The following is a 20,488-nucleotide window of genomic DNA, read 5'->3' as shown; positions in this document are numbered from 1 at the left end:
TTAAGTGTATTTATTTGCCTTACACATTTGTGATCCTGACATAGTTCTGAGCTCTTGGATGATTATATGTGTTCTTGTGTGTACATGTATGTGTTTTAAAGCTTAATCATTCCTATTGCTTTTTGTGCGGGACAAGGAATGCAGCTCCTTTGCAGTTGTTGCTGTACAAGTCAAATGTCATTGCCAAAAGTTTGTTTTCTCAGCTTTTTGTTTCTACATTCCCACTTTTAAAACCTCATGAGTTTAAATCAAATAGTAAAATGCAGTCCTGTTTCTTCCGACTTCTTTTGCAGAATTGTTTTCAAATAGCCACACCACAAATTAGGAGCTCCACGGGTTTTTCAGATGCTGCCCCCAGCTGCTATACTTTAACATAGTTCTGTTGACTTTCTACTAAAGCTACTCCGATTTGCAACAACTAAGCATCTGCTGTCTGTTAATCACTACTTTATGCCTTAAATAGATACTGCAAGACTTTACTGACACTGCCAATAGTTCTGTGTATCAGCTCTGCTGTAATGCCTAGATATGTCGTGGTAAACTGAAAATATGGGTTGTCCTTCCCTACGTTTATCCGTTAGGACCTAACTTTGTTGTGTGTTCAGTTGCTTCTTTTTGTCTCGTTCTATCACGTTAACATTGCACTGCTAATCTTTAATGGATTGTTTTATTTCTAACATCTATTAAAATGACTTCTGTGTAAATCATTTAGATGTTCCATATCGACACAGTCCTGTAATGGTCTCTTGCTTAGTAATCGAAGAGGGTTCTCTTGTGGGATATTTGAGTCTGTCCGTGTGTTTGCTCCTGAGGCTATGAAAATGGCAAACAGCATTCGGACCTGTGGCACCAAACGTCCCTCTTGCTGGGCTGCTCAGAGGCAGCGTGAACAAGGGGAGCAGGTCAATAGTGACAGCAGAGCGCGTTGCGTTTCTGTGATTCGGTCGTGAAGGACAAGTTGGGCTTTTGCAGGTTTGTCTTCTGCTAGCGGGAGGTAGCAGGAGGAGACAGCTGTGCGTCGCGGCACTGTCACCCCCGTCCCCTCTGCCCCCACCGCTGTCTGCGCTTTCTCTGTTTCAGCAGATTTCGCCACTTAATGCCAAAGAACACTTCGAGGATCTTCTTGGGAGAAACTACTTCTGGGTTTTGTCCCAGGGAGGCTTGCTTCATTTTTTGCTTTGCTATTTGGAAGTATCTTTGATAGCGGTTCCTTCATTTTCAAAGTCGTCTTTGGTTTGCGGGACAAGCGCAGGACTTACTAAGGGCTCAGCGTACCAGAGAGGCAGGTAGTAGCTCTGTACAGAGCGTAACTGGCTGTAGATCCCGCCGGCTTTCCGCAGAAAAACCTGCCCCTTTTTTCCGTACTCCCCGAAAGCCTTGGGAGAGCAGAAGCACCCGGGGGAGTCTCCGGTGCAGTCGCCCGCCCAGGCGGTGCCGGGGCAGGAGCTCTGCTGCTGGCTCCCCGTGCCGCGGGGCTGGCCGGAGCGGGACCGGCACAGATCCCGGGGAACTCGCACCAGCTTTCCGCTGGGCGGGCTCTGTAAGATTTCTTCAGGAATATGGATAGAAAAGCACTTCAGCAGTCTTCCCATTGTTCAGCCGCCTGTCCTTCTGCATCGCTCCTCGCCTCTTCGTTCTCTTGCTTCTGCAAGCTTTCTGTCCTTTCCCTGCACTGTAATTCCTGCTGACATGTGGTTTAGGATTTTTTTTTTTTTGTTGCTACCCCATCATCATAACTTTGGAGTATCTTCTCCATAGGGTGGACAACTAGAACAAAGTCTTAAATAGGTTTCAGTAAATCAATGGCTGTCCTTTCGGGGCAATTGAAGGGTGGGGGGCCATCTGTTTGCTGCATTGATTCCCCCCACCCACCCCGGAGTGTTTACAAGATGCAACAACCTTCCATGTGTGACTTGTGTCACCTTGAAAAGATTTCGCAACGTTCCTTAAGCCTGGGCACACTCACCCCTATTCCCTGGCATTTTGCTCCATCACCGTAAGCCACGTTCAGGTTTGCACCATCTCCCGGCATCCCACAGTTAATGCCACCCAGCCTAGTGAGCTCTCTGCCAGGGCAACACAGTAGCCTCAGGCTCCGGTCTCTGAAACGTGGCTTTTAACCTTAAACTGCTGAAGGCACTTGCCAAAGACCAGAGCAGCAGCTGGTGGTGGCATTTTGCAGCTCAGAGATGTCCAGTCCCTGCGAAGGATCTCAGGAAAGCTCCCCTTGATGTCAGTGAGCTATCAAATGTCTGCTTGTGCTGAGGGACCGAGCCTGAGAGTTTTTTCTTTTTTTCCCCGTAAAAAAAAATTAGGAACCAGCAAGAGAATAATAAGAGAAACTGAGAGCAGTTTCTCCCACCCCACCCACCAGTCGCAGAAATGAAATTCAAGGTGGCAGTGCTTTCACAAAATGGGACAGATGGGTTTAAGGAGTCCCATGACTAGCAACGAGTTTCACACACTGTGCCCAAAAAGGTATATCCGTGGGACATCCTAGGTGGCATTTGCTTTCAGGAAGGAGTTTGCACTAGTAAAAAATATACTCTGAAAAAGGTCAGGTATTTCAAATTCTGAAATACAGTACAGGCAGGCTTGCCTCTTTTTAATGAGAGGGCTGTAATGCGCAGTACAAGGGGTATCTCTCAAAGATCAGCGTTTGCTAATTAAACACTGCGTGATGAAGTGGTACGCTGTGTACCGCTTCTAGGCTTTGCTTTGTGTACCACTTCTAGGTTCTGCCTTTTGGATAGGGTGCCTTTTCACTTCGGCAGGGCTTAAGCAGCAGTGAAACGCGGGAGTCGGGGTGAATAAGGCGTAAAGCCTGGATTGCGCGCACGGGAGTTGATGGGGATGTGCCTGAAATTAATAGGGCGGTTTGCTTTTCTGACAACCTCTTTCCATTTTAGCGAGGATACTACTAGTGGTGTCCCGTCATCTGACCACCTAGTTAGTTTTATCCGCACCAAGAGGCAAGGGAGAGACCATTAAGATACCGCATCTTCCCCTCCGGAATTATTCAGGTTGGTAAAGGTGTGCGTGCCTGGTAGTGACTTAAATAAGCGGAGCTATGAGAAATGACAGGTGATGTTTCACGTTAGAAATATTCCTTATGAGGCTGGCGAATAGCACGAAGTGCAGCACCCTCTGGGACACTAAGGAGGATGTTTTTCTAACTTACTACATCCCCTGTCAGTCCTGCGGATGAAACCAGAACATTTGCCAGGGTCGGGGGTTTTTTTGGCTCGACATCCTTCTGGGCGGCACAGCCCGTGCATGCTCAGACACTGAAGTACATTAATGAAATGGCTCCTTTTTCTGACCTTTGTTTTCGTGACCTGATTTTTCATTCCCAATTCCCCTTCGAGCCCTCCTGACGGGCATTCGCACTCCTGCCGGTGAGGACCATCAGCGCTCGTGCCCTGTCTGCGAGGAGGGGGTCTCCCTCCCACCGCCTCCGAGGCACGAGCTTTGCTCTAACTCGGAACCAGCTTGCCTAAAAATACTGCCTGGTTATATTCAAAAATATGATCTCAAGCCTGTTGGTTCATAGTGTAAATGGCTAGCCCTTGCTGCTTTGGTATGGATATTTTGTATATTTACAAGGAAATTTTCATCAGTGGCTCACAGTTTGAGGGAGGAGGGAACCATGGAAAAACAGGGTAAGACGGTGGCTGCCGTATCACCTGGTCCGCTTTTCAAAGCAAATGCTTTACTTACAAAATGTCTGGTGGAATGGCATGTCTTCACCTACTTTTTTTTTTTTTTTTAACTGAACCATTTAGTGCTTCATTTGTCATAAGATCCGCTGAGATCCTATGAGAGCTGTTATATTTGAAAACGAATGGGGGGACGGACAGCATCGTTAATAATCTAGGTTATATATCAGGCTAAACCTTTTTATCCTTGTTAAAATTTAAGATACATGTTTATCTGAACAAGAATTTCTATAAGCTTCCAAAAGCAACTGCATATTTGGGAAAACTATCATCCCAAGTAAGAGTTGCTTAATTATCTTCTAGCTGCCATATATGTGTGTATGTTCAGCTGCGTGTATAAAAATGTGCTTTAGACTATTTATTATATTAAAACAACACTGATATGAAGACTAACTTGGGTAAGCAAGCACTGGGAGTAGGTATGTTACTTTATGAGCAAGTTCTTTAATTAAAAATTTAAAATGTCTAAAATAAAGCTTTTCCAATTCTCACATGCAGAAGAAACTCCACTGCAGAAGTGGGTTTGTATTCTAAATGAAAATGATGGGATACAAAACCTCTGCATTCTGATTTTAAATTTCAGTTCGAGGGGAAAAAATTGCCTGCAGTGTTTGAAAGCCAAATATTGAATCATTTACTAAGTAGCAATTCAGAAAGCAATATAGGCTGTCAACAAAAATAAAAGTATTTTAATTTTGTGCCTGTTAGTGTTTTTACGTATGAATGCATTTTACCTACAAATATGTTGTTGCTACATTTTAAATTGTAATTGATTTCCATTGCCCGTGCTGCTAAAAATGCAAAGGAGAGGTGAATTCCTACTTTATTTTTTGGTTTTAATAGCTTTGGGTGTCATTGCCAGCAAAGGTCATCTGCTTTTGCCTGAAATATATGGATTAAATGGTCTTTTTACAAGCAAAAGAAATGCACAAGAGAATTTCTTATATGGCTGCTCTTATAAATTACTTTTCTTGCGAAGTTTCCTCAGTTCTGTTACTGAGTTGGTGGCTGTCAGTGGAGCCGTGCTGCCAGAGGCACCTTCGGGTTAGGTGGTGGAGCAAGGAATCTGTGGATGCGAGAATCTGTTTCTGTTTTTTTTCTGTGTTCTGCATTAATTCCCTTGCTAGGTGTTACGTAATCAATCTGCTTTGCCTTTAATTTTTCCATTTCTTGGTGTAAGCAAGGTCTCTCCCTGCCGCTGCCCTGTCGAGCCTGGCTGTCCTTGGGAAAAGCCAACTCCCGAGTGGGAAACGCTTCCCCAGCGGGACCGATGCAGGGCAGGCAGTCCGAGCCCTCGAGGGCTCTGTTCCCCACGCTGAAGGATGTGCGCTTGCGTCCCACTTCGTTGGCCCGATATGTCTCAACAGCAATATAAAAAAGCCTCTTTTGTGCTTGCAGATTCCGCCCCCTCGATTCCAAATGTGCTTTCATTCTGAAGCGTAATATAGTCACATTTCTTAAACAAGGTTATGTAGCTTTTTTGGAATTATTTTGTGTACGAAGAGGAAACTCAGGCTGGTTTTTTTTTTAATTAACATGTAGTTTCCCATTAAAAAGAGGGGGTTTCTGTCCCAAAATTTATACTCGCATTCAATTTGATTTCAAAGATGAAAAACATAACATTGCTTTTAATCATTTACGTAACACTTTGCCCCGAAACTCCCTGAAACTTGTTTTAAAGACACTTGCAGATCTGAGTACTGCACAGTACATGAGGAAGCCATTTCTGCAGAACTGGGGTGATTCCTCTTTGAGATGCAGCAGAGACTTAGCCTGATCTGAAAGTTTCTAAATGCAAAGGAAACAGACACCTACAATGAAAAAAGTTAACCAGCTATTGTGTGCATAAGAATGTGCTTTCAAAATGTATAATTTCAAAGTTTTTAGCATTTTTCAAAGCTAAAAAAAAAAATAACTAAACCCTTTTTATAATCGATTATAATTAAATCAGAAAAATATGATACTGTACAAGTAGGACTGGAAGAATAGAAGAGGGCTAAAATCTTTCCTTATTACATTTATTACATCTCCAGGTGGTACCATCTGCTGTCTGTGGCTCTCGGGTTCTTTCAAGGCAACTGTTAAAACATATGCAGGGGTGAACCTGAGTCCGTAGTGCTTGCAAGGACATGGGAGGGATGGAGTTTTATTGAACTACTACCGTGCTGAACTTCTGTAGTGTCACCGTGTAAACATGCGTTCTTGTTTAATTACTGTTCATCGTGGGAAGCAGGATGAGGTATTAAAGCCCTCAGTGGGAACGGTCAGCATCCTGCTAGAATTTTTTTGTCAGACAGGTGACTCTGGAAAAGCCAAATTTGTTACAAAGCAGGTTTTTTCGGTTTAATCTATTTTTAAAAAAAGGAGCCCTCAGAGTTCTTGGATTTAAGATGAAGGTAGTCATGGAGGCCTATGAAATAAATGTTGCAGGGCAATTTTTTGTGAGTTTTCCTGGCGTCCCAGCCTGGCCTTTTGGCTGACTTTGCCTTCCTTCTAGCCACTAGCTGCTGCTCCAGAGGGTCACAGATCTCACGTGTCCAGCCTGCCAGCCCTATGCAACTTCCTCGGATACTCTTTGATAGCTAAAATGGCACTAGATGCTTTTGGTTTGGCATCTTAATCTCCTTAACTTGTTTCCTACACCTTTCCACTGCAGGAAGGCAGCATGCGTAGGCTAAAATCTTGGCCCCTCCGAAGGCTCTGGTGAAGCTGTAAGTGTGCTGCACGTGTCTCGGAGCGAGTGAGCTGGCCGGGAATTCAAAGGTTATCCAGTATAGATAGCAGTATAGATCGCTCTGCCCTCCTCATCTGGAGCCGCTATCCTACCCAACCTGTCCTTAAACACCCCCAGTGGTGGGCATTCCTCATTCCCTCCAGACAGTGCTTTTCCTCTTTGCTGTATTGGAAAGGAATTTATGGGTTTTTTTCTCCTAATGGATATTGAATCGTTCCCTCTGCCATTTAAGCCCAGCATTTCCTTTCCATTATGGCACAGAAAACAAAACTGCTCCATTACAGTAGCTCTGTTTCCAAGCTGAAAGGTTGTTGTGAAGGTTGATGTGGTTTTTCTCACAGACAGTGTTTTCTGGGCTTCTGACCCCTCTTGCTGACCTTCCCTGGGTTTTCCAGCTGCCTCCCACCTCTTCTGGGATGGCAGCATCCAAGCTGGCTGAGACCAGGAAGGTTCCTTCGCCCTGGGTTTCTTCTCCACTGGACTGGGATAAGTATCTGTTTGGCAACCATGTTGTATTTCGTATTTCAGTTCGTGCTGCACGGTATCCCAGGTGCTTTTCTGCTTAATGGTTATGTTTCTAATTGTACTTGAGCTGATTATTCCTGCGCCTCACACGTATCCATGCTAAGTAGCTCATGTTAATAAAAACCTCAGGTGATTTAAAATGTCTAATTAATTGGGCTAAAACCAACTAACCAACCAACAAATATGACATTTTGTAAAACTAACAGCCTGACTAGACAAAAAAAAAAAAATCTGAAGTTTGCCAAGCTCTGTGTCTGTTAGCATAGCGTTTACCATATTGTTATATGAAACTTGGCAAGGGATTTCATCCCTCCAAATCATTCCAACTTCTGAGACTGTCCTCCAGCAGTCTAGGAGGTGTTTCCTCCCACTTACATGCTGGTGGATTTTAACAGGTTTATCCGCTTCCACCGTCCAGGTCATTAGTGCAGGCTGGGACTGTTTCTGGAGGCAGGGCAGCCTCAGGAGAAGCCCACGTAGGGCAGCTTCCCTCTTACCAGCCTCTGGTGTCTCCTCCGTCCGGGCTTGGCTTTTGCTACCGGAGGACGCCGTGGGTATCGGAGGTGGCCGATGTCGCTCGCTTCTGGGAGCTGGACTTCTCGGAGGAGAAGGCTGCGCCCTGTCTCACGTCTGTTCTGCATCTGAGTAGCCAAGGAGGACGTTACCTGGGGATAGGTGGGCACTGAGGGCTCGTCCTTTCGTCAGCTGGGATTTCATCAGGCCCTCAAAGGAGCTTAGAGCTCAGAGTTTGTACGAACCACGTGAGCTTTATTTGCAAGATCTCCTGGTTTTCAATATCATAGAAACATAGAATCGATTAGGTTGGAAAAGACCTTTAAGATCATCAAGTCCGACCGTCAACCCAACACCACCATGCCCACTAAACCGTGTCCTGAAGTGCCACATCTACATGTGTTTTGAACACCTCCAGGGATGGTGACTCCAACGCTTCCCTGGGCAGCCTGTTCCAATGCCCGACTATATCAATCATTGCCAGTTCTTAGAAACAAATGTGATAATATGGTACTTTATTTAAAAAAAAGAAGGAAAACCTCCTGTAATCCGGTAATTTTGCAAGGATCTCAGTTCTCATTAATAATAAAAAAACAGGTTTCTAGCTTTGTTTTTAAAAATCGCGGTTCAAAAGCCAGAAGATAAATATTGTTTGTCTCCTTTTGCGGCCCCAATTTGCAAGTTTGGGATCTTGTTGATGACAGTTAACACTCCCACATCATTGTACCTAGTGTGGTGCTATTAAATAGCATGATTTTCATGGACAAAGCGTGAAACAAGTTCTCTGTGGGATCTTACTGTATTTACATTAAGAAAACGGCTGCATTTTAAGTAGGATGGTCGCTTTCTGGCTCCACGTTTTGAGTACTGCTGGCACAAAGTAATAGCAGCTAATTATTTCTTCTCTTCTGGATTCCAGAGGGTTGAACTTTGGCCTTTTGGAATATAAAATATCACGACAGATTTGTTTAAAAGCATTTGAGTTGTTATCACCGTTAGAGAGAGAGGAGAGAGGCTGCCAAAAAACTTCAATTTAAACCCACTTTTCAGCCAGTTTTTGAAATGTTGATTTAATCGTGTGAAGATTTGCAAGCATCAGGGAGGAGCTGAAATTAAGGAAACCTCACCTGGGAGATTTCTCCTGGTCATAGACTGGGGGATAGGCAGAGATCAGGCAGCGGCACGGCTCCACCGCAGGGTACCGACGGGGGGGAATTTTACCCTGATCGCTTTACCCAGCCAGGCTAATGAGAAGAAGTACTCAAACTTCACTGGGGATCGTTGTGCTTTTAGTTCTGGGTTAAATGAAACTTGGATTTCGAGCGAGGTGGGATGGTGTGGGGGAGGCTCCCGGTCCGGCTCCCGGCTGGGCTCGGCGATGCCGGAGCTGCGGTCCGTGGGCTCCTGGCAGCCCGGACGGCCTCGCCTGGACGTGCGGAGTGGTCAGCAGGGAATGCTTGAGAACTGGCGAGCTAGAGAATTAGAGAGTATCTTCCTGGAGGAAAACCAGCAAACTCCGGTTTAGAATTCACATAACAGTACTTTAATAGCCTCTACATTTGGCATTAGAGCGGTATTTTTACTGTACTGATGTGAACACTTGAAATCCAATATGAGAATCGTACTTAAACTATAAAAAGCTTGAAGCTGGTTGTTCTGAGAATTCTTCTGTTTCTTTCCTCCTTGCTAGAATATACCCTGCCATTTGTTTTCAACTTTTAATTCAGAAAGTACATTTTCTTTTCAAGACGTTTTCTTTCTTTTTTTTTAATCAAGCTAAGTACATGCACATACTTTTACAGTGCAACATTTAGATTTTTAACTTTAATGTAATGTCTTTAGGGACAGCTGCAGTAGCTGGTTTCTGTCTTTTCAGAAGATGGAAAAGAGTATTTTTATTTATTTCTTTCTAGCTGCAAGGAGCCTAGGAAAAATCCCATTTAAATTTTACACTCCCATTAAAGCTCTCCAAGACTAAATTTATTATTTTATTTTTTTTACATTTTGTTGCCACTGAGGACTATGCTTACCTTCTCCAGTGTTCCTGTATGATCTTGGTATTTAATGTCATATTTCCTAACATAGCCACAAAAGTTTCATGTCATTCTTACAGGGACTAGGAATACTTATTAATGAACTAGGATAATTTAACCATACCATATATTTTTTAAACTAACACATTGAAAATTTAAACCTCAGAATTTTGACAATGGTTTATGAAATGGTGAGACTGAAGAATAAAAATAAAATGAAAACCAGAAAATGCAGTTTGGACATTAGTTCATTATGCATTCAGAAATCAATAGTTTCTCAGTTCTCTGGTCACTTGTTGCATTTTAACCTTCTGCATTTCAGTTCACAACTTCTGCTTGCAGGTATGACCACCTTATGGTGGCCATCATGAATCTTGTAGCATAAACAGCCTATCCATGCATCTGTGCAAACTCTAAGAAGCTGAGAAATTTGATTTTTTGAACGTCTTGCACAGTGTATAAAATACATGTAAAATCTCTCCATAGTAAAAGAAGAGGAAAAGAGCATGTGTGTTAGTTTTCCTGGGAATACCTGTTTAAAGGACGGCTGAAATTTCTGGTTCAATTAATTTTGAACCATTGGTAGAAGGTGGAAGGAAGTTTCAGGGTTTTTGTAAAGTGAAAAATTGATTGCCTTGGAGATTCGCAATTTGGAAATGGCTTTTACAGTTAGTGAAACTCAAAAACGTCAGCCACCTTCTTGCTCTCCTCCATCCCAAAAGGCCAGTTTCCTAAGCTTGTACATGTGGTGGCTAAACAAGATTATGGGATTTATAGCGAGAGTACAAAAGTCATGTGAAGTAAAAATTAGGCTCTTCGGTCAGTTTTGCAAATAGTACTTGGGTCCTTGATGGATTTCATTATTCCTGAACTTTAGGGGAGGTTGAACGTGGGAGGACGATGGCATGGTGAGATGGCGCCGAGCAGCCGGCGGTGTCCCTTGGAGGGCTGCGACACCTGCAGGCTTTGGGTTTTTACTCGGAGGAAAAGAGGAGTGGAGGGGTGAGATTTTATATTCCACCTAGATTTGGCTCTTCTCCCATGGCTGCCAGAAGACTGTGTGCCTTTCTGAGCATCACTGCTCCCCTCGACGATGGGGCCTAGGAAGTTGCTGAGAATAACCCAGTGAACAAAGAAAGGCAAGCAGACCCCTCTGAGGTGGTGGAGGCTTAATTTACCTCTGTAAAAAGGAAGGAAACACGTTCTACAGGCTGTGATCTGTACTGCTCGTTGGCAAACGTCAGGGTAGCTGGGCAAGAGATGGCAAAATCTAGTGGGTTGAGATGGAAGCAAAAGAAGATGGAAGACTAGAAATAGGACATAAATCTGTAATGGTGAGGGTAAGCTATGGAACAAGTTTCCTTGAGCTGTGATTGATTTTTCAAATGAAAATACCGCCAGCCTTAATGCTTAATTTCACAGAATTATGCAATTGAACACACTGTGCAGGTAAGCCAAGTGTACGTATTTTACGCTGGGGCCACGTTCTGGCAGACTGTGCCAGTGCACAGAAATGTTTCGGCAGCCCAAGTTGTCCTCCGAGGAGGAGAATCTGGCATAATGTCACGATTATGTTGGAAACCCTGTAATATCTCTGTCCATAATTGGCTGAGGTGACAGTTGTTTTTAACAAAGAAAACCTTCTCATAGTGTCCCCGTAGCTCACATCTTCCAAAAGTATTAGCAGAGGCCCCTGGTGAGACTGCTGCTTCAGATGACTTACTCGGTTGTACCGTACTGAAATGGAGAAGGTGTTTTAAAAGACGGAGTCATGAGCCTGCTCCTTTGTTCTGTCCTCGTATGTTTTGCATTTCTTCAGTCTGCTGTTGCTCATCTTTAGCGGTTGCCATAGCATGCACTGTTATTAATGACCAAAAATATATAGCCAGATCTTCATCTCTGTTCCTCCTGGGTTTTATTAACATCTGTCTCCTCCTTCCAAGGCAAATATAATGGCTGTAGTAGTTCCAGGCTGAGCAGAGGAGGTTGTTGTCTGCACCTGGGCGTGTAACTGTGCCTTTCCAGTTCTGCAATTCCCCCAAGATTTCTGCACGCACCTGCTAAGGGGTTGGTTTAGAAACCTTCAGCATAAGCTGACCGTGCTCGAGCTGTATTTCATAGTTCACGGAGAAGTGTGTAAATCACGGTCACCAACATTTTTTTATCACCAGCAGTTGTGCTGATTCGGTGTCTATCGCACCATAATATAACCAGAACAGATAAATTCTTGCCTGTTCCTACGTTCTCATGTACTTTCTCATAGAAAACTTAAATTGAGAAAGTTCTTATTTTTCCACAGAGTTGTTGAATAGATGTATCATAAAATACACACTGATCTTTGTGGTTACTCCGTAACCAAAGTAAAATCTTTAATGTATCAGGTTAAAAGAAACTATAAAAGGTAGTATGATCTCTGTGTATTTCAAAATTACTTTCCTTGGGTCTCTCTTCCAGAAGCAATATTGTTTTCTGTGCTTCTTTTACCCTAGATATGAAAGATACAACATAAATCAAAGATAAATTTATAGCCTAATTCCATGTTGTTGCACCAGGATAATTTCTCCAGAACCTCTCCACCTATATTTCTGGAATAACAAACACTGGGGAAGATGAACATAAATTCAAGTCATTGCAAATTACAAAAGCATCAGTGACAAGCCTAATGTTGTAAAGCCTCTTTGGAATATCCGGCTGTACTAACAGCAAGTCCTGGTGTTATACAGGAAAATTAGTGAGCTTATTGGCATCAGATATGCAGCTTCTTTAAGAGGGATGTTTACTTCCTTCTGAAAAAAAAAATCCTTGCAAAATTAAAAACTCACTAAGCTTGTTGTTTTTACCGGTTTGTCTTGCAGTCTGTTTCCATTCTGCACAGCAGATGTACGCTTAGTAAAAATTGTCCAAAATGTTGATTTGTGTAGCTCTGTATGAGATCTCAGACTGGGCTATTTGCATTAAAAGAAAAACCCTGCAAGCCCAAGGGATTGCGCTGAAGAGCATTGAGCCCCACGTTCCAGCTAACCCAGTTACCTCGCCTTGAACAGCGCCTAAAAACTTACTTCTAGGGAAGAGTTAAAGGTGTCTTGCCTGTAGCCCTTGATGAATCATTCTTCCACAAAATAGTTTTGTTGATTTTGAACTGAGGTGTACTTTTAGCTGTATCATGTGGCAATAAGGAGTTGCACATTTTAACTCCAGGCTGGAGAGAAAAGCAACCCAACTAACCCTTTTGGTTAGTTTTGAACCTGCCACTCAAACTTTCAGATGTTCCTGTCACTGAAAGAGGCAGCGATCAACCTTTTCTCTTGGTACTTAGTGCATGTATGTGCTCATAGTTTTATGGACCTCTGTTACATCCCCCTTGTTTATAGGAGTGACCAAGGCTTGAACAGTCCTAGACGGTTATTTCTTCTGTGAAATATCGTCGTACGGAAGTATGGAGGCTGCACCTCGTCAAAGACAACGTGTGGCGGAAGCATTCTTGGGTTTCAGAGGTGCTTGGCGACGAATTGGGGAGGAGGAGGCTAAGGAGAAGCAATGAATTTTCACACCGATGTCTTTGTACCTTTGTACAAAGATCGTTGAGGGTAAAAACCTGGTGGTGGAAGGAATCAGTGGAAGAGTAGGAACTGATGGAAGTGTAGGAGTAACTCCCCTCAGGTTGTCCCCAGCGCACCAAGAACTTAGTCTCTTCCCTTAAAAACCGCTGGGCGCACCAGGTCCTCTCTCGCCCAGAGGACCCTTGATGGGGGCCTGGATTGCAGAGGAAGGCTGGGCAGCAGGGCTGCGGGCTCCTCCGTGGCTGGGCATCGCCTGGCCGTGAAACCCCGGCACGTCGGCCTGAAGCTTTGTCTGGGCTTCCTGACCAGTCTGACAGATGCCTTTTACCATCCCTTTCCAGGAGCGGCTGCCTTGTGGTTTTCTGAATGAGTCTTCAACCAGGAGCTTGAGCACATGGAGTGATAGGACAGAAGGCTCCTTTCATTAGTTTGCTGGGGTTTTCCCCTCCTAAATTGTGTATAGAAGTGCTCTCTTAGCAGGCTTGAGGAGATGCTATCCAATGAAAGAGATCATATTCACTCCAGCATGCTCAGGGATTTGAAATAATTTGAAATTTGTTGTTTGTTGCCATCTTTAAAGTTGAAATACACTGGGGAACTTCTGATGTTTTCAGCATTTGACTCCTGTAAGAGGAGCCTTTAGCCTAATGAAATCCCTGTGAAACTCTGATTTGCTCTTATTACACTGGTGAGGGCATTGTTTGGCATATGATAGGCTTAGGATAAATTTTTTACGAAAAAATTGGAGCACCTCTGAAAACAGCTCTTGCACGTTAAAAATATACAAGCAATTATAAGCAAAAAACGTAGCAATGTTTGGCTTGCCAGAAGGGTACCTCACATAAAACCTTTCAGTGCACGCTTTTTATGTAGAGATAATTATTCTCATAAAAAGTAAAAGTTAAATTCACTAGATGAAAACATATGCTTTCAGTATCCACCAGGTGTGAAACATTTTATCATTAATTCTTCATTTTGTATTCCCAAGTAGGTAATGAATTCACTGCAGCAAAACAAGGAGCTCGCTGCTGTATTGGTCTGATGGGCTTTCAGGACACTAGACACCTGAGAAAGCAGCTGAGTCATTGTTTTAAAGCACAAAAGGCGATTTCTGCCTTATTTTTATGGAAACCAAATTAATTAGAAGCAAGGTTTCTAAAAGCAGTTTCTTTCTAGGCTAGTTTTGTGCAGTATATTTCGGTTTGACGATCTGAGGGAGGGGGTTCAGGTCTGATAGCATTTGTGTTGCCAAATGTGGTCCTCTCCTCGAGCCTGGAAGAGACTGACGAAGTCAAAAACGGAGTTGGAGCAGAACGATACGACTTGCCTGGGAACAGTCAAGGCAAGCTGGACTGACGGATGAAGCACGCGCTAGTACATGAGGAGAGAGAAGGGGATACCGTTGTTCTGTGTCTGAAATGCGTTGTCGGCATTTCACTTAACAGCCTCGTAACGTAGTCCGTGTTTTGTGCACGTGCTTCTCCAGTGAGCTCCAAATCCGATTAAAATATCTCAACCTAAGCAGTAATGATCATCATCATCTGCCCTCCCATCTTTCCCTAGCTGGGTGGGTTTTCACACCATTCGCGTTGGATGTTCCAGCAAAAGCTGCTGAAGAGCCTCAGCAGAACAGCGCACGAAGATGACGATGCTTTTTCCTCGGTCTGTTCGTCCTATCTTAACCGCGTGGTCTGATATCAATAACTTAAAATGTTTGTGTGAGGGGTCTCTTTCAGTGACCCGCTCAGAGAAGAGGTCCCGGGCCGGGAGGGCAGATCGCGGCAGTTGTCGGTGGCCGTGGCAGGGACGTCTCGGTTCTCTGCCCTTGGCTGGAGGCAGCCCGTGGGAAGGGGACAGGCTGGCCCCGTGTTGTTTGGTCACGCGAGTGATTCTGTCCGTCTGTCGGTATTTTTGTTGTCAGTACGGAAGGCACCGTCAGAAAAAGCAGTTATGTTACTTGATGGTGGGCTATTGAGGTGTTCTTCATCTAAAGTGGCTTCTACTGGTTGAGGTTAAAAATTTGTTTGTGTAAATTTAAAGTTGATATGTTATAATTAATTCCATACATTTCTGTTTGCTTTTAGAGCCCCAAGCAAGTTAATGTATAAAAATTCCCAGAAGTATGCTGCTGATAAAAGTGATACAGAGAATAGTCTGTTATGATAATAGGACCAATTCTCCTTAAATATTCCTTATTAAAAAATTTGGTGATACAATGCCAAAAATTAGTACATTTCTTTTTTTTCCAGGGTTGAAGTCCAAAGCATCAGTTAGGAGAAAACTTTTTTTGTGCATTTTTGTGCTGTGTAGTAACTCTTTCACGGGGCAACAAACTGGAACTACAGTTCCTGCTCCACAGCCAGGAAATAAAGACATGTCTTTTCAAGCAGTTCTCAGTATAAACTGTGCAGGAGGTTTGGTAGATTAAACTGAGCTTTATATGCCATCACAATCATAGCCTGGCTAATTTTAGCTTACGACAGTACTAAGAATTGTATTGAAAGGAACCTCACTGTTAGATTTATGCCCGAGGTGTTTGTCTTTTGAAAGTAACATAGACTTCTCCTGGGTGAGGCTTGGCCCATCAGCAAATGTAACTTAGCTTCAGTGTAATCGAGCAATTAGAGTGCCAATATGCAGAAATTTTAATAGCATTCTCAGAATTCATCAATTGCCCGGTGGATGCTAAAGTCCCAATTACATCTTGCACCCTCTGAACATATATAAAACTACAAGAAATTCAGCCAGCTTTTTTTTTTTTTTTTTTTTTTTTTTTTTTTCTCCTGACTATGGTTATTCAACTGTCTCACTGTTTATGTGCCAAATTAGAGGGCCTTCTCTGTCTGGGAGCAACTCTTCCTATTAGTTTACAATGGTTACGAAACAAACTACTCTGGAAAAAACAACTGTGGATTTCTGACAGAGCCACAATTCAAACTGCTCCGTCCTGGAGTTGTGAACTGTCACTCCACTAAGACCCTGGTAATGAGCTAAAGGAGAGAGTTTTGCAGATACTAGAGAGAGACCTGTACAGCAGAAGGTAATACAGTAAGAATTAGTAATTTGACAATTTAATGTGCTGCATTAAAAAAAAAATCCACTTACCAGAGAGGAGCCAAAAATGGGGTCCTTATGGGTGGGTGGCACTCCTGCATTAGATGTTTAGCTACTGGTACTGGTATCATCTGTATTTGTCGAGCAAGCTGAAATTTCATCACTTAATAAAACCTCCATAAACAAACAGCAAATAATATAGGTGCTCTAGTGGCATTGTCAAAAAGCTTCTTGTCATATAGATAAGAGCGTTAATAAAGCAAACGCATATTCTTTACGTAAACTTTTTCCTTGACATCCCTGTGTGAGCTATTACTTTAGCAGAAGGTAGTGCGGAAAGAAGGGTTAGAAACGCTCGAGAGGTCTGTCTCCACAAACTTCCCAGTCCATGGCTGGTTTTATCAGAGGTGGCTTTCACGTAGCGGTAGGAGCGCCTTCGGCGCGGTCACAGCAGCGCGCACGGCCGGTGCGATGTCCCCATCCGCGCCTGGGGACGGAGCCGTGTCGGGCACTGCCGCTGCCAGGCTGAGCAGGAGGCTGGGGAAAAGCAGAATGGGTTTGTAAGGCTCGCAGGGCTTCCCTGCGCGCGAGGGGAGCTAGATGAAATTCCGCATACACGTCCACAGCTTAAGACAGGACAGACAATACAGAGATACCGCGAATAATGTTATTCTCTGTAGTAATAAGTAGGTTACTGGTGTGCTGGAGTGTGTAACACAACGTTAACTATGAATTTTAAATTTTCAGGTGCTTTTATTGTGACTCTCGTGGGATTTTTGCTTACGTGTTTGTTCGAGGGGGGTTGTTTAGTACTGAGTAGATACGGGGTTACTGAGCAACACAAGTGCGTATTGGGAGAGCCGGGATGCATTTGTGCGTTTAGAAGTACTGCAGTAAGTGGGAGGGAAAACGCCTGCCGGTCAGCGCCCTGTAATTTCCCCGTGCCGTGTTCTCCTGGGGCCGCGAGCAGCACTCGGAGAGGAGCAGGTATTGGGGGTTATACGTGGTCTGACACCACCATCTGTCCTCGCCGTCCCCCTTCCCCATTGCGGTGCTTTCTCATAGAACATTTGTGCTCCTGGTGTTCTTTTATTTAGCTCGGGGAGGACGTGAGGGACACTAAAGCATATACTGTGGTGTTGGGAAAGCTGGAACTTGCTATTTGCAGGTAGCATATTCCTGTCTTATCATCGTTTGATTTAGTGCCCTGTACTGCAGTAACTCAGTCTCCAGAGGAGTACTGAGCGACTCCTGCTACTGCTTCCACATCTAACTGGCTTCTTACAGGGTAATTTGTAAATTTGGAATACAGCGTCAGGGGGCTGCGCTGGATGTGTCATCAAAACCCTCTTTACTCAGGCACTCTCATTGCCAGGCTTTATACCAGCTCCTTTTCGTCTCGGCGTGGCATCTGTCTGAGCCCTGAGTGGTCCTGAAGGCGGTAGGGGCTTCCCACCGCTGAGCGATGGCCAGTTTGTAGATCTGCCAGCATTCCTCCAAGGATCTGGGTCAAATAGTGTTGAGCCATTTCCCAAGTAAGGAGGAAGAAGTATCTGCCACTGGACTTACAACAGAAGCAGCCAGGTAGCAGGTTTTGGTACATGGGGAGGGATTTCTTCTCTCCAGTGTTCGCACTCGTTCTTGTTCAGAGCCTGATTACTCACGCGTAGCGTTTACTTTGAGGGGAATATACGAAACTAGACACGCTTTGTTATTGGACTAGGTAATAGGTAAGAGCTTCTAGTCAAAGTTCTTCTGTATCTCTCATGCATATATAGACAGATGTAGAAATATGTACACAAAATAGGATACAAACGAAGGAAAGAATAGAGATTCAAAAGGCGATTCCAGTTTTACTGATTGTCACTATAGACGGGAAGTCTGAAATTTTCTTTTCTAAAACTTCAGTACTTCTTTCAACAGTTTGCTAACCTGCTATTATTCAACCTAACCCTTCTCTGAACAGCAAATTTACCATAAAGATACCATTTAATAATCAGGCATCCTGTAGCCTGTTTAGGCAAAGTATATAATGTGAACATTCATAAGAAAGCATACTCTCAAGTGGCAGCAGTAGAATGTTATGCATTTTATTAAAAAACACATCAAAGTGAAAACCCTAACTTAAATTACCTCCCTTTAGTGACTGCTGGTATGCCTTCATTACTGATAAACAGGTCTCAAAGAAAAAAAGAAAGAGTTGATTCACCTTCCATGCCCCTTTCCTTACATAGGACTTCTTGCGTGAGAGCCGTTTTGAGACCTTATTGATCGTAACTCTCAAACATTTCTCTCGGGAGAACTTTCTCCTCCCCTTTGCTTACATTTTTATTGGGTTTTGAGACACGGTGGCGTGCCCAGAAAGGCCTGCAGAGCATGCCCGTGTTCTTGCTTGGCACGTGGGTCCCAGCCCCGATCCCTTCTGTCTCCACCACTTTCGATGGGTAAAGTACCTCCCGCTGCTACGGGTTTGCTCGGACGTAAGATTCCTCACATCTTCCGTGACCGCGTTAGCTGAAGAAATAGGCGGAGATTTATAGCAGGCAGTTTTGTTTCTGTAACCTCCCTGGGGAAGTCATTTGCTGTAAAGGTCTTCTCATAATCCAAACATGATTTGGTTGATAAATGCAGTAAGTTCACTTCATTCTTTTCAGAGGGTCGCGTTCATTTTTGTATGTGAATGGCAGTTGGTTTTTTTTTTCAAAATGTTTGCAAGTCTCATGAGTTTCATAAGTTGTAGTGTCGATAAGTATCCATCCAAAAGCACGTTACTTGTTCTTTGTTATTTGTATTTGTTCTCCTATTAAACAAATTTTAAAAACCTTATCTAGAAAGGGAACCATATGCTGGAGATTTTTTACATAAATCATTTTGCTAATGCTAGTGATACAGAAAGAAAAATGTGGGGTTTATAATGACAAGGCAAAATAATTTTACTACCAAAAAGCAGAATTACTAAACTCTTAACGTGCATCTACACAAATAGGAAATATTGTACAGCTAGTTACTATCAGTGATACAGTAAAATAATGAGAAAGTCTTTTTAGAAAAGCCCCCCAAGTGCCTGTTAATTGTATTCACCTTCAGATGAATAGGACAGTGTATGCTACCACTTATCTTAAGAGGTCCTAATGAAAGGCTGTTCATGCACATTGTGACTAATCCAAAGTGGGACAGCGAAGAATTACCAGTGTTTGCTAATAGGCCTATAATGGCCTTAGCAATATTACTGAATAGCCTTTTCAAAAGTGTGTCTTATTAGCAGGGTTTTTTCAGAAACAGTCATCTTCTCATGCAAAATATAGCTGGATTTTAGGTACCTAATAAAAAGTCCTGTCTCACCGTCTCCTGAAGGTAGCACAGTTCGTCCATAGGCACAGAGGACGCGTCCCAGCCCGCCTCGGCAGGGCGTGCGGAAGAGCTGGCTATAGACATCCACTAGGTAACACCCTTGCCTTAACTGCCATAACCCAACTTTATTTCATAGCCACCTTGTTTCACAAAATGAGAAGTTTCTTTCGCCAAAGCCTGACCTTTGAAACCAAACTTGCTGAATTTTTAGCGATCAAGTTAAATGAACAACATCCATGAGACAGCAGGATCACCTGAAGCGGAGAAGCGATACACATGAGGCAGCAGTATCCTCTTCCCCTTAGTGCCTTTTTCCAAACAAATCCAAGACACTTATTTTAAGCTCTGTGACTGTTTGTAGTATAAACCAGGATGAAATGTGAAAAGCATTCCCTTTCGCAGTGTACTGAAGTCTCCCTTCCCTCAACCCCATAAGTCCTGCAATGTGCTAGTTTGGCCTTTTGTTTGTCAGGGGTTTGGGATTTGGGGGTTGTGGGTTGTTTGGGTTTTTTTGAATTTTGGTTGTAGACTCAAATGTTGCCTATTTTAAACAATAAGTTATGTAAAAGTTTCTCTCGACTGCTATACTTAGGATTTAGTTATATAAACTGTTTTCCTCTCCTTTCTTCTTCCTCCTCTCCCTGTTGACGCACAGAGTCCCCGGGAAATCTCAGCAGCGGAGGAGAGGCTGAACTCGGTTTGAGTTCCATATAGCATTGCTCACCCTCTGCCTCTCTGGAAACTCATTTTCCAATTGCTGCCGTGGGTGGAGTAAATGGCACCGATGTTTCCATCTGGGATTCTTTCCACCTTGTGCCTTCTGTCACTGAGACAAGATTTCTTTTCTGCTTTCCAGACCTTTTGTGATATGCTCAAGAGTGAAAATGGCAATGCTTGTTATTTTCCTTCCTTTTTCATCCTGTCTTTTGAAAAAAAAAAAAAAAGAAAAGATTCTCTTTATCAAGGGTTAAACAAGTCTCACCAGTTAAATTGGATTGA

General features: G+C 43.4%; 1 protein-coding gene across 8 annotated transcripts in view; it reads left to right on the top strand.

The window, feature by feature from the left end:
• The window catches only part of CNKSR2 (connector enhancer of kinase suppressor of Ras 2), a 212,888-nt gene that overhangs the window by 175,364 nt on the left and 17,036 nt on the right, over positions 1 to 20,488 (top strand). Inside the window, exon 21 of one of the 8 annotated variants that reach the window (XM_049835199.1) lies at positions 20,145 to 20,258. The exons of the other annotated variants lie outside the window; for them this stretch is intronic. Coding sequence (XP_049691156.1) covers positions 20,145 to 20,203 — 59 coding nt within the window. The 3' untranslated portion in view covers positions 20,204 to 20,258. Of the gene's footprint in view, positions 1 to 20,144; positions 20,259 to 20,488 lie in introns of those variants that run through there. 8 annotated transcript variants of the gene reach the window in all.

This window comes from Accipiter gentilis, chromosome 32, assembly GCF_929443795.1.
Source record: "Accipiter gentilis chromosome 32, bAccGen1.1, whole genome shotgun sequence".
Taxonomy (NCBI): Eukaryota; Metazoa; Chordata; class Aves; order Accipitriformes; family Accipitridae; genus Astur; species Astur gentilis.
The sequence above is the reverse complement of the archived record's forward strand: the minus strand, read 5'-3'. Positions and strand labels throughout refer to the sequence as shown.